The sequence below is a fragment of the Pseudorca crassidens genome, chromosome 2 (genome assembly GCF_039906515.1).
Source record: "Pseudorca crassidens isolate mPseCra1 chromosome 2, mPseCra1.hap1, whole genome shotgun sequence".
Taxonomy (NCBI): Eukaryota; Metazoa; Chordata; class Mammalia; order Artiodactyla; family Delphinidae; genus Pseudorca; species Pseudorca crassidens.
The window spans coordinates 68554034-68567619 of record NC_090297.1 but is presented as its reverse complement, the minus strand read 5'-3'; the positions used below and the strand labels follow the sequence as shown (position 1 = coordinate 68567619).

The window sequence follows — 13586 nt, the reverse complement described above, 5'->3', positions numbered from 1 at the left end:
ATTAAGAAGTTGAAATATAACAATGATGGATGAAATTGTCTCTAACTAAATAAATACATTGATTAAACTAATTTCAGAGAATTTATTATTTTCATGATTTTGTTTCAGCTCTCAAAGTTTTCTTTTTTGATTCATATCACATGAAGCATATTCATCCCCATATGAATATGGACGGAGATAATATAAAGATATTTCCAAATAGAAAAGCTGCATATCATTCAAATGGTAGGACTTTGACAATCTTATATACAATATTTCAATGTTTTGCAATAAATACCATACATTTGATTGTATCATATGTGCATATAACTTGTGTGGTTTTCTATAGAAAAATATTTTATGTTTATACACAGAATTTCCGTATTTATATTTGAGATTTTCATTATGATAAAAATATCTGGGTAGAATTTTAGCTGATGATACCTAGATCCTTCTTGTCCTCGATCCTCCAACTCTGTAACTGTCTAATAATGTTAAGATCCCAGTGGAAATATACAAAGGAACTGTGATTTTATTCCTCATTTTGCAGCAGTCAGATGCTATAATTTTCATAGAGTTCTTCTAATATTTCGTCTTCAGTAATCCTTCATATTCCTCCTTGTAAGACTGAATTTGGGATTGTATGAGGAAGATGAATAGAGGTAGTGTTCAAAAAGGTAGAAAGTTATTGTTTAAGCATGGATTTCTCTTCCACTCATTTCTTAGTTTTTGTACACTAAACTTTTCAGCTAAACTAAAGGCAGGATTTCTTAAGAAATGGGACCAGAGAATGCTAGTACTAGCAAGTGACTTTACGGTTATCTAACCTAATGGCCTCATTTTATGGATAATGGAACTAAGGCACAAGAAGCTAACGGGTTTGTCTCTATGTACATCAACAGATAATGCAGAACTAAGACTTGAAGAGAAGGAGTTAACAAAGAAATCAGCCCTGACCAGCTTTCCCTTGTCGCCTAACCACAGGCAAACTAGCAGCTGCTATTTTAATTTAACCATTTATCTGCTCTCGTAGTGCAATGCACTTAGAAAAAAAAATCTTTGCTGATAATAGAATTGGTGCTGTTCACATATAGGTCAAATATATTAACTATAAAACATGAATTATAATATTTCCACAAAGCATTGTGGGTGGTCATACGTACAAATGGAAAATATATACAATAACACACATATGTCACTTTTACAGACATCACTTCATTAAAAAATATGTTGTCTTTATTGTTAAAAAGCTTGTTGAACATTCCCTCTCAGAATACCATCTTTTAAAAAAAATTTTTACAGCGCTAATGTGGGAATTTTTTTCTAATCCATTGATATTCTCCTTTCCATTTTTTCTTGTCATTATTTATTCAAAAGTAAGAAACAGATGGCCATGAAAAACAAAAATAACTAAGCCATACTGCCATTGAACCCATGGCTCTTACCCCATTACATCATATTCTAATTAACCAAGCACACACGTAATATTTAGGAGCAAATCCAAAGAATGTGTTAAACTGTTGTATTTTCAAAGACAATTTGAGTAGTATTTGGAAGTTGAGAATAAAGACATTGAAAATACTTATCATAGTGACAGATGATGAAATTGTCATGGAATTAATATCTCGAAGAGATCATGTCTTAGTGTATGGTAGTTTTGTTACATTTCATAATCACGCATGCAAACGCTGACATTTGAAAGGGACAGTAATATCAGCTCTCAAGAAAGCAGAGGGAGAAAATTTATTTTCCTCAAGGTTGAATCTTCAAAATAAGGACAAGTGTAAGAAACTGATCAAACCCACTCAATGATGTCTACATGTGATTATTCATTTATTGACAAACTTCCTTAATAAAAACATTCATTAGTTAAAAGCTGCATAGTATCATTAGGAGGAAAATAAGGGTGGCACAGATGGATTTTTAATCTTTTTTATATACTGAATTTTAGTGCCTATCATTAGTGAATGAACCCCTAGTTTACTGAAAATAGGTACAGATCTGATATGAGAGTTAAAAGCTAGATCAGGCCTAGAATTAGTGAGAAATCATGGGAATTAAAATAGGTTCCAAATGATTTAAAAAGAATGAACAAATACTGGATCAATATTCAGAAAAAGATTAAAAAGGGATTTTGGACCATTCTATGTGGCATGAGTCTCCTTTTACCCAAAGTCAAAAATTGATGTTAAATAAATATTTTCCTTTAGAAAGTATCAGAGTGATAGATTTTTAAATCCATGTTATCTCTTTGGTGCTTCATTTGATTTTGGACCACCCACTACTACAACCTCCGAGAAGTTGCTGTTGCATGAACTGGTTCATCAGCTGGACTAGGTCAAGTTCCCCTAAGAGGTTTCCAGGTTCTGCTTCCATCCCTGGTCTGTCCATAGCAAATGCTGGGCTAGTTGTCATCTGAAGCCATCACAATTTCACTAGCCCAACCATGTTATACTAACATTATTTTTTTGATATAAGTTTTCTGTGCTGGCAGTTTAGGAAAATATGTAATGTATCTGAATTTCAGCAAGGCTCTTAGCAGTATCTTGGGGTGCCTTTTTACACTAAGATAGAAAACATGAATAGTGACACATTTTTGCAACTTCTAGCTCACATAACTATATCCAAAGAATGTTAGCTATTAGTGTGATATTGTGATGTGGATGGTTCCAGCATTATATCACAGACCTTTGTTTTTGATGACATTATCAACATTTGTATTAATGATTTTGATTAATTTATGCTTTTCAAATTATTTGCTGGTGTCACAAACTTGAGGGAAAATGAATATGATAGAGTTCTTCCTAATTTGTCCAAGTATCTAAAGCAAACATATCTAGTTAATAAGTATAACAATAATCATATTAATATAGCATCTTAAATTTTATAGAAGGCTCGTATAATTTCATTTGGTCTCCACCTTATCCTAGTAAATAGCTGGAGGGAATATCACTACCATCATGTTATACATGAGAAAACTCAAGTTTACCCAGGGACACACAAGTAGGAGAAATGACTAAAACCAGAACTTCTAACTCCAAGAGTAAATTCTGAATATAAATTCCTCAATTTACTGTCCGTAATTCTGTACAACAGAGAAGGAATGTGACCTAAGTGACAACAGGAATTTTAAAAGATAATAGTTGTCCATGTTGAGTTGTTCACACACACTTAATATCAGTGATAATGAGCTGCTGATAATGATCTCAAAAACCAAGGCAATTTGAGATCCGTTAAAATAGGTGTGGTGTCCAGGCTAAGGGAAAAATAGGCATGTGATAGTCTATACTGATCAGGTAACATTTCTAGTATCTGGTTATGTGCTGATGTGCTGCATTTGGGGAGGGTCAGGGGTTCAGATAAATGGCTGCCTCGAAAGGCAATAAATTCCCTATGCTGTGTCGGCATAACTATATGTCATGAATTTAAAGAGGAAGCATTTCAGTGGGCATGAGGTTGAACTCAGTGGCATCTCACAACTCTTTCAATTCTAAACTTTCTTAATACTGTAAATCTGTGATAATTTTCTCCCAATATCTTTCTAATTCATATATTCGCCCAGCAAAGTAGTAAGTCAAAATTTTATTTTTCAAGTGAATATACTTTACTCCTTGGTTCTTAGTCAGCACTTGGATGTAAATTTGTCTAGGACTATTTTTCTCCTAAATATAGTCTGTGCCAAGGGAATGCTACAGTCCACAATCAGTTTCAGAGTCACAGAGGTCAGAGAATATGTCTTAATATGGTTGGATGATGTAAGCATAGATATATTATGACCCACATTTCAGTATCTGGGAATTTGTATGACTCCCTTTGGTCAATTTTTATGTTTATTTTAAGAATTTCACTGAATACACTTATTTGATTGACAGGCAGTGTTGCAGTTGCATTTTTATATTATAAGAGTATTGGTCCTCTATTTTCATCATCTGACAACATCTTATTGGAACCTCAAAGTTATGATAAAGCTGAAGAGGAGGGAAGAGTCATCTCTTCAGTAATTTCAGTCTCAATTAGCTCAAACCCACCCACATTGTATGAACTTGAAAAAATAACATTTACATTAAATCACATAAAGGTAAGTTGTGTTTCTGTTGACTATGGATTATAATTGTGAAGCATTCAGAGAAATGAACATGTTTTTGTAGTGTCACTTTAATTGTATGTGAGTTCTTGAGTTTAAAAATGCAAATTCAAAATTGAAATAAAAGAGTAAAGTGGTTTCAACTAATTTTTCTATAAAATATTTTTGTACTTTCAGTGCTCTTTAAATTTTATAATAAATACCAAAGAATTTTATGTATTTGATTATCTGAAATTAAGCTACATTTTAGTTTTATTTTTAAGTACATTGTTCATTTTGGAAGTCTCCAGCCCTTCGAGGAAGAAGTTATAAAAAAGTATTAAAGAGATAAATGTTACTTGTATAATGAGGGAGGTGTTTGGTTAATTGTCATATAAAATAATACTTGCAGGGATTTGGGTGCTGATTAAAATAAAATCATAGAGAAGTTCATAATATTTCATAAAGAAATTATCTGAGAACACTTTACTCTTTTATTGTTATTCTAAATCTTTTTTCAAACCCATGTATAATTAAAACTATACAATAAAAAAAATGATTAGAAATAACTAAGTATTTAGGGTTTCTATAGACCTAAAAGTGAAGGGGAAACTCAAAATCATATTGTTTGCTGCATTTTTACAGTTAATGGTTTATTGGGCTTTCAATTGAATTTCAATCTTAGTACATAATTAAAGTGCCTCAGAAACTCTATTTGGAGAACCTTGAAGCTGGGCAATTGTATTTGCATGTTTATGGAAAACAGGGGATTAAAAGAACATATAGTCAGCCCTCCGTATCCACAGGTTCCACATCCATGAATTCAACCAAACACAAATGGAAAATATTCAAGGGAAAAAATTCCAGAAAGTTCCAAAAAGCAAAACTTGAATTTACTGCAGCCCGTCAACTATTTACATAGCATTTACATTGTATTGAGTTTTATAAGTAATCTAGAGATGATTTAAAGTATACAAAAGGATGTGCATAGGTTATATGCAAATACTACTCCATTTTACAAAAGTAACTTGAGTATCCGTGGATTTCGGAATGCGCAGGGGTTCTGGAATCAATCCTCTGTGAATATCGAGGGGCCACTCTATATGCTTCCATACAGTACAAATGTGTCACTGTAAAGACAGACATCTGATATAGAGAGAAACAAAATGTATAGAAATTGCAAGTAAATAGTAGGTCAAACCTAGACAATGGTGGGCATTCTGTTGAGGGAAAAAGAAGGTGTGAAATGTTTTAAGAATGGAAACTAAATTTAGATATTTTCAGGTGCTAAATGCAAATGACCTTTTGATACTAGAAAACAAACATTGTTCTTTTACATGGTCTTATGGTTTTTCTACAGTTTTTACCAGTGGAATGTTTTGGCAGCTGAAGAGGTGCCAAGGACAACCCACTTCTCCCATCTCTGTTTGACACAGCAACAAAACAAAACACACATTTACACAAGAGTTCTTCACCATACTTAATGAGAAAACTTGATTGTCCTTAATCTTCTTCTCTGTTCAAATTCTTTTCCCATTCAAAGCAATGACCACTCTGAAATTTCATCTCTTTCCTCTGACAATACATTTACCTAATCAATTGCTTCCCTCTCAGAATAAAATTTGGATACCATTTTATCCTCTAGGAAAATCGAAGTTTTTCATATCTAACACCTTCCACTTCCTGATTCCCTGATAATTGCAACTTCACCAACTAGTATATACTTCATTACTTTAGAGGAATATTAATTATAGTTGTTATAATAATACAGATAATAATAATGATAATAATTATAGCAACCAATACTTTAATAATGCTTATATGGAAACACGCTTTGTTCTAAGTTATTTACTTTAATTTTCACAAGAACCCTATGAGGTAGGTACTGTTATCTCCATTTCACAGATGAGGATACTGAGACTCTGAAAGATTAAATGCCTTGCCCGTGGTCACTCAGTAACAACTGGTAGAACAAAGTTTCATACCCACAGTTTTTCTCCAGAATCCATTCTTCCACAGCTAAGATACTCTCCTGCCTGATGCTATTCTCTGAATCACTCCCCCACCTACCTCCCAAGAAATTAAGCTTTGTCCATTACCTCAACTTTCCTGGATGTCTCCACATTGGTCCCAGTGTCTCAGCTAACAAATAGGCTGAAGTTTCTGGCCTCCTACAAAATGGGAAAGCATTTTCCATTGACCCTCTATCTCCTTCACCCCAAACTTAATAACTCCTCTTATTTTTTTAAGCTTTTAAAAAATAGATATGATCTATTGCCTTCATCTATAGAAAATGTGGATTTAATTTTCTTATACATGTCTTCCCCTGTGATCCACACACTCCCCCAACTATTCATCCTCCCATGCTTCATCAAATTGGGGGTTAAATCAGTTTTCAATGCGTTATACACAGCTGAATCATGAGGCTGAACAATTTTCCTGGTGTTAGTAAATTCCCTTCATTTAGCTTGCTTAGATTTCTATTTATCCATTACTAATTAGTCCCCAAACTTTCTGATAGTACTATAAATCTCCTTATAAAACATTCAAATACATAAGATTATCAGCTAAATTAATGTTCTGGAGACATCCTTGTTAGGCCTCTGTGAACTTGATCCTGTCTGGATGGTCTATCCTTTGCCTTCTGTATAGCTATCAGCCTGGACATCTCTGTCACCATCATCCTGGGCATGCAACTCTCCTCTCTCCTGTGTCAGATTCAATGTTTCCTTGAACCAACGATTCCTCTTTCTTGGTTTATCTCTATATTTTGGTGGCATATTCTCCAGTGACTCTTGAGAAAGGTGCCCAGAAAGTCAAGTTTTTGAGCTCTTGCATTACCTTTTTAGCTAAGTATATACTATATTTCTATCTTATCCATACACTTAGATAAATTCCATGGTATAGAGTTATAAATTGTGAATAATTTTTTCTTCAGAATTTTCTAGACCTTGCTCATTTTTTTCTAGCTTTCCAGGTTAACCTGGGGAAGTTGCATGCAATTAATATTTTACTTAAAATTTGCATTCTTTTTGCAAGTGATCTGTCTCTTTCTCTCAAACTTTTGAGATCTTATCTTCATTCTCAGGATTCAATCAAAGATGAACCTTGGTGTGGATCTTTCTTTATTAATTGTACTAGGCATTTATGTGAGTCTGTTCAGTCTGAAAATGTATGGTCTTCAGTTTTAGGGAATTTTCTATTATTATTTCTTTGCTAATTTCTTTCTCTCCAGTATCTCTTGTCTCTTCTCTTGTTATTCTTATGTAAATATTGGACTCTCCAGCTGAGCCTCTAAGGTCTTTTTTTTTTTTTTCATTTTAAGTTTTCCTTTACATTCTTTTTTCCTGCTAACATATTTTATTTCTACTTTATACTTAATTATAACAGAGCACCCTTATTTTTTGAACTCTACTTTTGTTTCATAGGTGCAGTATTTCTCTGTGGTAGTATTTATATTTTAAAAAAACCTGTGTTCTACTCCCTACATTATGTTCATGATTTCCTCTGTTTGGCTTGTTGGCTTTTTGTTCTTTGTCTTTCATGGTAGAGTGTGTCCTCGGAGGTCTAGTGGTTCATGGCCATCCATCCATATCTAATAATGAGACATTTGAAAGATGATTGTGTGTTCAGGTGGCTTGTGGCAGTGGTGTGCCTCCCTAGAGAGTTATCATCAGGCTAGTTTCTGGCCATTGCACTGGAAGATCCTGAAGATCACTACCTAAAAGTCATTTCTCTTCGGCCTTTAGTTTCTCAGAAACCTTTTAGTCTCATGCCTAAAGACAGAAGCTCACTGCAAGGATTAGGAGAATAAAAAGACAGTGGTGGGCAATGGTGGGTGCTCAGCATGTAGACAGACCCTCACTTAACCCCTGTTTTTTGAGTGATGCACTCTCAGCTGACTCTAGTTCCTCAATTCTAGAGTCCTTCTGGCTCCTCTAGCTTATCTGTTTGTTTGTTTTTTAACAAGAGTGGGATTGGGTATTTTCCTGGCAGTTTTGGGGCAACTGGATGTAGAGTTTCAATTTTCTTCACATAGAAATTTTTCTTTGAAAAATTTCTTGTCATCTCTCCAGTTTTAGTTCAATCACTGTCTTCCTAGACGTACTCCAATCAAATTGGCCAGTGCTCCAACTATTGATCTAAGTGTTGGATTTTCTATATAGGCCATTAAAGCAACTGTCTAATTGTATTAAAATCATCTAGGCTTCTGTCATCCTTGAGGGCAGATGCTTTATCTTTTCAACTAAGAATCCGTGGCTCCTAGCACAGTGCCTATATTTGATACTCAACTAATATTTTCTTTAATGAATAGTTGTCTGAAGATTTGCATTTGGTTCTGTTTTACTCCACTTATCAATGATTAGTCTTGCATATATTTTTTGACATCTCTTGGTCTCTCAACACAATACCCACTCACAGGGCTCTTTTAAGGATCAAATTAAACAAAGTAGGTAAGAAAGCACCTAGTTAACTATAAATTGTTATATAATTGTAAACAGTTTTTATTTCTACAAGACACAAGCATAGGTATACAGCATTCTATGAGTAACTTATTAAAACTTACAGTGCATTAAGTATTGTGTTATGATTAGTTAATATTAATATATGATAAGGAGAACTCTACTATTTATTGAACAACCTTCCTGTAGTCTATTTGATCAGCCCCTGTCTATCTCTGACCTTACACTCAGTACCCTTTACCTCATTCATTGCTTGAACTGCACTGGCTTCTAGATGTTTCTGGAAGACCTTCATTGAGTCTCACTTCAGAGGTTTTCCATTTTCTATTCAAACTGTACGGAACCCTCTGTTCCCAAGTCTTTAGGACTCACACTCTCACTTAACTGAAGTATTTGCTTAAATGTCATTTCCTAGGAAAAGCCTCCTCAGATTACTTCTGTTCTCCTTTCCCTAGCTTATTTATTTTGTTTAATAATTTCTTATCTCCTCATTAGAATGTAAGGTCAATAACGGAAACACGGAGCTTCCCTGGTGGCACAGTGGTTGAGAGTCCGCCTGCCGATGCAGGGGACGCGGGTTCGTGCCCCGGTCCGGGAAGATCCCACATGCCGCGGAGCGGCTGGGCCCGTGAGCCATGGCCACTGAGCCTGTGCGTCCGGAGCCTGTGCTCCACAACGGGAGAGGCCACAGCAGTGAGAGGCCCGCGTACCGCAAAAAACAAAAACAAAAAAAAAACGCAAACACTTTTTTTGTTTTGTTCAGTGCTGTATTTTTAGCACCTGGATCAATGACTAATGTCTAGTGCACATCCAATAAACATTTATTGAAGATAATGAGATATGTCATGCACCATTCTAAATGACATACATGATCTCAATTGACAATAATTCTCACAAATGCGTGACACAGGATTGATAAAATATAGCATGACTGCAGTATAAACTTCAATTTTTTCACACAACAGTAGCATTCACTTATTAGCATTGATTTTATGCTTTACTTTTTAGGCATGGTTTTAATTATATTGCTATGCAAAATGGTATTTTAAATATAACCAAAACGATGTCGTATGTGTAAATTTTTCTCTTTTTCCTGTCAGTAAAATGTCTCTTTTTCAGACCACAGATAAGTATAGGAGTCAATGTGCATTTTGGAACTACTTACCTGACACCATGAATGGCAGCTGGTCTTCGGAGGGCTGTGAGGTGACATACTCAAATGAGACCCACACCTCATGCAGCTGTAACCACCTGACACATTTTGCAATTTTGATGTCTTCTGGTTCTTCTATTGTAAGCCAATTTTCCAATTCATATTTATAAATCTATTTTTTCTTCTTCTTTATGTCATTCAAGAGAATATTTAATTTTTTATGTTTTCTTTGGGTATAAATAGCATATTTAATTTACTGATACAATCTCAACATTACCTTTTTTTAGTCTTTCTTTTCTTACCTGCCTTCTATGACATATCTAGTTTGGATCTTTGGTTATTCTTAGTGTAAGACTTACCTAATCTATAATATCTAGTAGATTGTGTATTAAATATCTATCCATTGACTTAGTTTTTAATGTGGCTTTTAAGGACCTTTTATACATTTTAAAGTATCATGGACTTCAAGGGCTTTTGCCTTTGTATTGAAACTTTATTTTTACTGATGACAAATTCATTAAAAATATTTAATACCTGGTCAATAAGTATTAGCACATTCATAACAAATACCATGTTTTAATAATGTAGAACCCCACAAGATTTTTAAACATGAAAAATCTTTCTAAGGTGAATAGCTTCATATGTATTTTACATCAGTAATATCTTGCTGTTACATTATATAGGTTTTTATTTTATATCCTTGTATTGGAATCTTTGGATTACAGGCTCATTTCCATACAATACTTAAAATCCATCAAATACATATCATGACTAAATAAATCTGCCTAACCCTAATGTCAGTAACAAAGATGATTTTTTTTCTGAATGTTAAATAAACAAAGATGCCTCTTAAAACCATCTGGTTAGAGTGAAACCATCCTTTCCAATTTCAAAGTCTCGCAACTATACTCTTTTGTTATTCTACATATTCAGCATTTCTGATACCTTTGTTTAATGTGTTTAAATGAATTACTGCATAGAAATTACTTGTTCTTACCACTGATAAAGCTGCTTTAATTAACCATTTTCACATTACAATAATGAATTGCCTTTCTAATATCAAGAAACTGATGGTGATAACATTGTTAAACCATGTACTAATATATACTATGCTTAGGGAAAAAAATCACTAATTACAGAACTTTTAAAGTGCTACATGATTTATATCAGATTTTCTGAATGTTGAACATTTTCAAAAGTACAAAATGTTCTCATCTAAATGCACATTTGTATTTTTACATTTTAGAAACAGTTTAATGTTTCACCAAAAAGGGAAGTTCATTATATGTTGTAGTTCCTTTGACGAGCTACTGAGTTATTCTTTTAACAGTTGTATTATTATTTTCCCTTAGGGTATTAAAGATTATAATATTCTTACAAGGATCACTCAACTAGGAATAATTATTTCACTGATTTGCCTTGCCATATGCATTTTTACGTTCTGGTTCTTCAGTGAAATTCAAAGCACCAGGACAACAATTCACAAAAATCTCTGCTGTAGCCTATTCCTTGCTGAACTTGTTTTTCTTGTTGGGATCAATACAAATACTAATAAGGTATGTAGATCTCCCTTACTCTCTATTTTTATTTTCTAAATTTTTACTTTCCTAAATGTATATGTCATAGAAACATGAATTGGAATTAAGGGCTTAATGGGGCAAATACACGATATACTTTGTTCTTAAGGTGTTTCTAAGTTTGAGAATGCTAATATATCTGAACAACTTGCTTAGTAATTCCATTAACCACAGTGGCCCTCATTATGATGAACTGCAAAAACTTGTCAACAAACTGAAGAAATAACCTTATTTTGTCTTTTTGTTTTGTTTTGGTTTGTTTTTCCATGGGCGTTAAACAAAAAGAGGGGAGAGAGAGGGGAAAGAGAGAGAGTTGGAAAAAATGTTTATCTCAAGACAGGGACGGAACACAAAAGTGGCTAAGGTTCATAGGTTGAAATATGATGAATTAGCTCAACCTAGTAAATGCACTTTTCTAACCATTTTCCACTATTATTGATTTAGAGCCTTATCAAATATTTCCCATCTTGAGCTAGTCTGGGTCATCCTCGAAGCAGACACTAAAGTGGGATAAAACAATATAAATTTATTAAGCGAAATGGCTGTGAGAGAAAACGGGAAGAGAGAGACTTGGAGAGCCATCAGACCAAGATGCAGGCCTGAGCCTGAGTGAAGGAAGGAAAGGTGAAAGGATGAGTGAGTAGAAGCGCTTTACACAGCAGTGCAGTTCTAAGGAAAGCCCAGTTTGCCTGTCAAGGAGTCCTTTGAGAAGACCCTCAGCCAAAGTCACCTGGCAGGTCTCTCAAGAACAGGAATGTCTTGCTGTGCTCAGTCAATGGCTGTCAGCAGCCATCAGGGAACGTGAGCACATCAGTGGCTTTCCTGTATAGCAGCTGCAGCCTGCCCTGCCGCTGGAGACCAGAGAAGTGCATCAACATGGCCACAACACATTAAATTGCCTCCATATTTCCATTCTTACTAGTCATCTTTCAAGTACTGAGACTAACCATCAGTTATCAAGGTTGTCTTCTGAAGTAGATGCCACAAAGCACCTATTTTAAATAGCCTACAGAAGACTGTAAACTCCGTATGTTTTTGTTTGTTTGTTTGTTTTGCAGTGGTATTTATAACACGTGTCAATTCTGTGTACCTCCCACTATCCTCCAAAGCCCAATTCCTCCTTCAGCTTCACCCCACCATCATCCTCACCACAAAACTATTCGTTACAGTGTTTATTTTCAATTCTATTTCACCAGTGTTTATTTTCAATTCTATTTCACCTATCAAATTCTTCCCATTTTAAAGCCGTATTTCAAATCTCACTTCCTCACTGCAGTGGTTCCCAAATTTTAATCACCATCCCCAACCTTATATAGTACTCTCGAATATATTTTAGTAGGTAATCTCATTATGTTTCAATTATACTCTATTTTATTAAGTGCAGTAAGTATGTAAATGTTGTGTTATCCCACCAGTAATAGATTGTGTTAGTTCTGTTACTACAGAAGTGTATAACTATTACATTTTGTTATTTCTTATAAGCCTAACTCTAGTTCTAAGTGTGAAGTCAATACTAATAAATAATATTTAACTGAAATCCATCTCAAATTTACCTGATAATCAAGTGATCATATAATGGATATTTTTGTAAAATATATCATCATTTGTCTGTTTTGTAACTTCAGTGCCTTCTCTTAATTATTTATAATGTTTTGTTTAACATAGTATTAGCAGTAATTTTCATTCTTTGAGCATGATTAAGATAAAGGAAAGTAAAGGCAGCTCCAAAACAGAAATCAACTCAAATCGTAACAGTTACTGTGAGATAATCATGTGACTAATCCACAATTTATCACATAATATAAGTGTATAAAAAGTATAAATCTCTGGACGAGAACAGCAACTTAGTTCTATTACAGGACTGGTGAATGTTTCACATTGATGAAGCACAGTTCTTTTAAATCAGTCGGAAATGGTACAATTTAAAAAACTGACACTTGACAAGGATATTTTAATGTGACCAAGCATTATAGAAAATGGCATAATTTATGGAGAAAGTCAAGATTTTATGTTGCAATAATGTTAAAGTACACATTGCTTATGGTTTCTTTCTTTGCTTTCTAGCTCTTCTGTTCCATCATTGCCGGGCTGCTGCATTACTTCTTTTTAGCTGCCTTTGCATGGATGTGCATTGAAGGCATCCACCTCTATCTCATTGTTGTAGGAGTCATCTACAACAAGGGATTTTTGCACAAGAATTTTTATATCTTTGGCTATCTCAGCCCAGCTGTGGTAGTTGGATTTTCAGCATCATTAGGATATAGGTATTATGGCACCACCAAAGTGTAAGTTAAGATGATCTCGTAAATATTTGGAATGCAATTCTGAATAAGCTTTGTATATCATTGAAA

The 13586-nt window shown here is 34.2% G+C and overlaps 1 protein-coding gene across 2 annotated transcripts in view; it reads left to right on the top strand.

The window, feature by feature from the left end:
• The window catches only part of ADGRL4 (adhesion G protein-coupled receptor L4), a 127405-nt gene that overhangs the window by 78147 nt on the left and 35672 nt on the right, over nucleotides 1-13586 (top strand). For both annotated transcript variants that reach the window (XM_067726673.1, XM_067726672.1), the window contains 5 exons: nucleotides 109-225; nucleotides 3852-4057; nucleotides 9625-9798; nucleotides 11011-11214; nucleotides 13300-13520. In XM_067726673.1, coding sequence (XP_067582774.1) covers nucleotides 109-225; nucleotides 3852-4057; nucleotides 9625-9798; nucleotides 11011-11214; nucleotides 13300-13520 — 922 coding nt within the window. The remainder of the gene's footprint in view (nucleotides 1-108; nucleotides 226-3851; nucleotides 4058-9624; nucleotides 9799-11010; nucleotides 11215-13299; nucleotides 13521-13586) is intronic.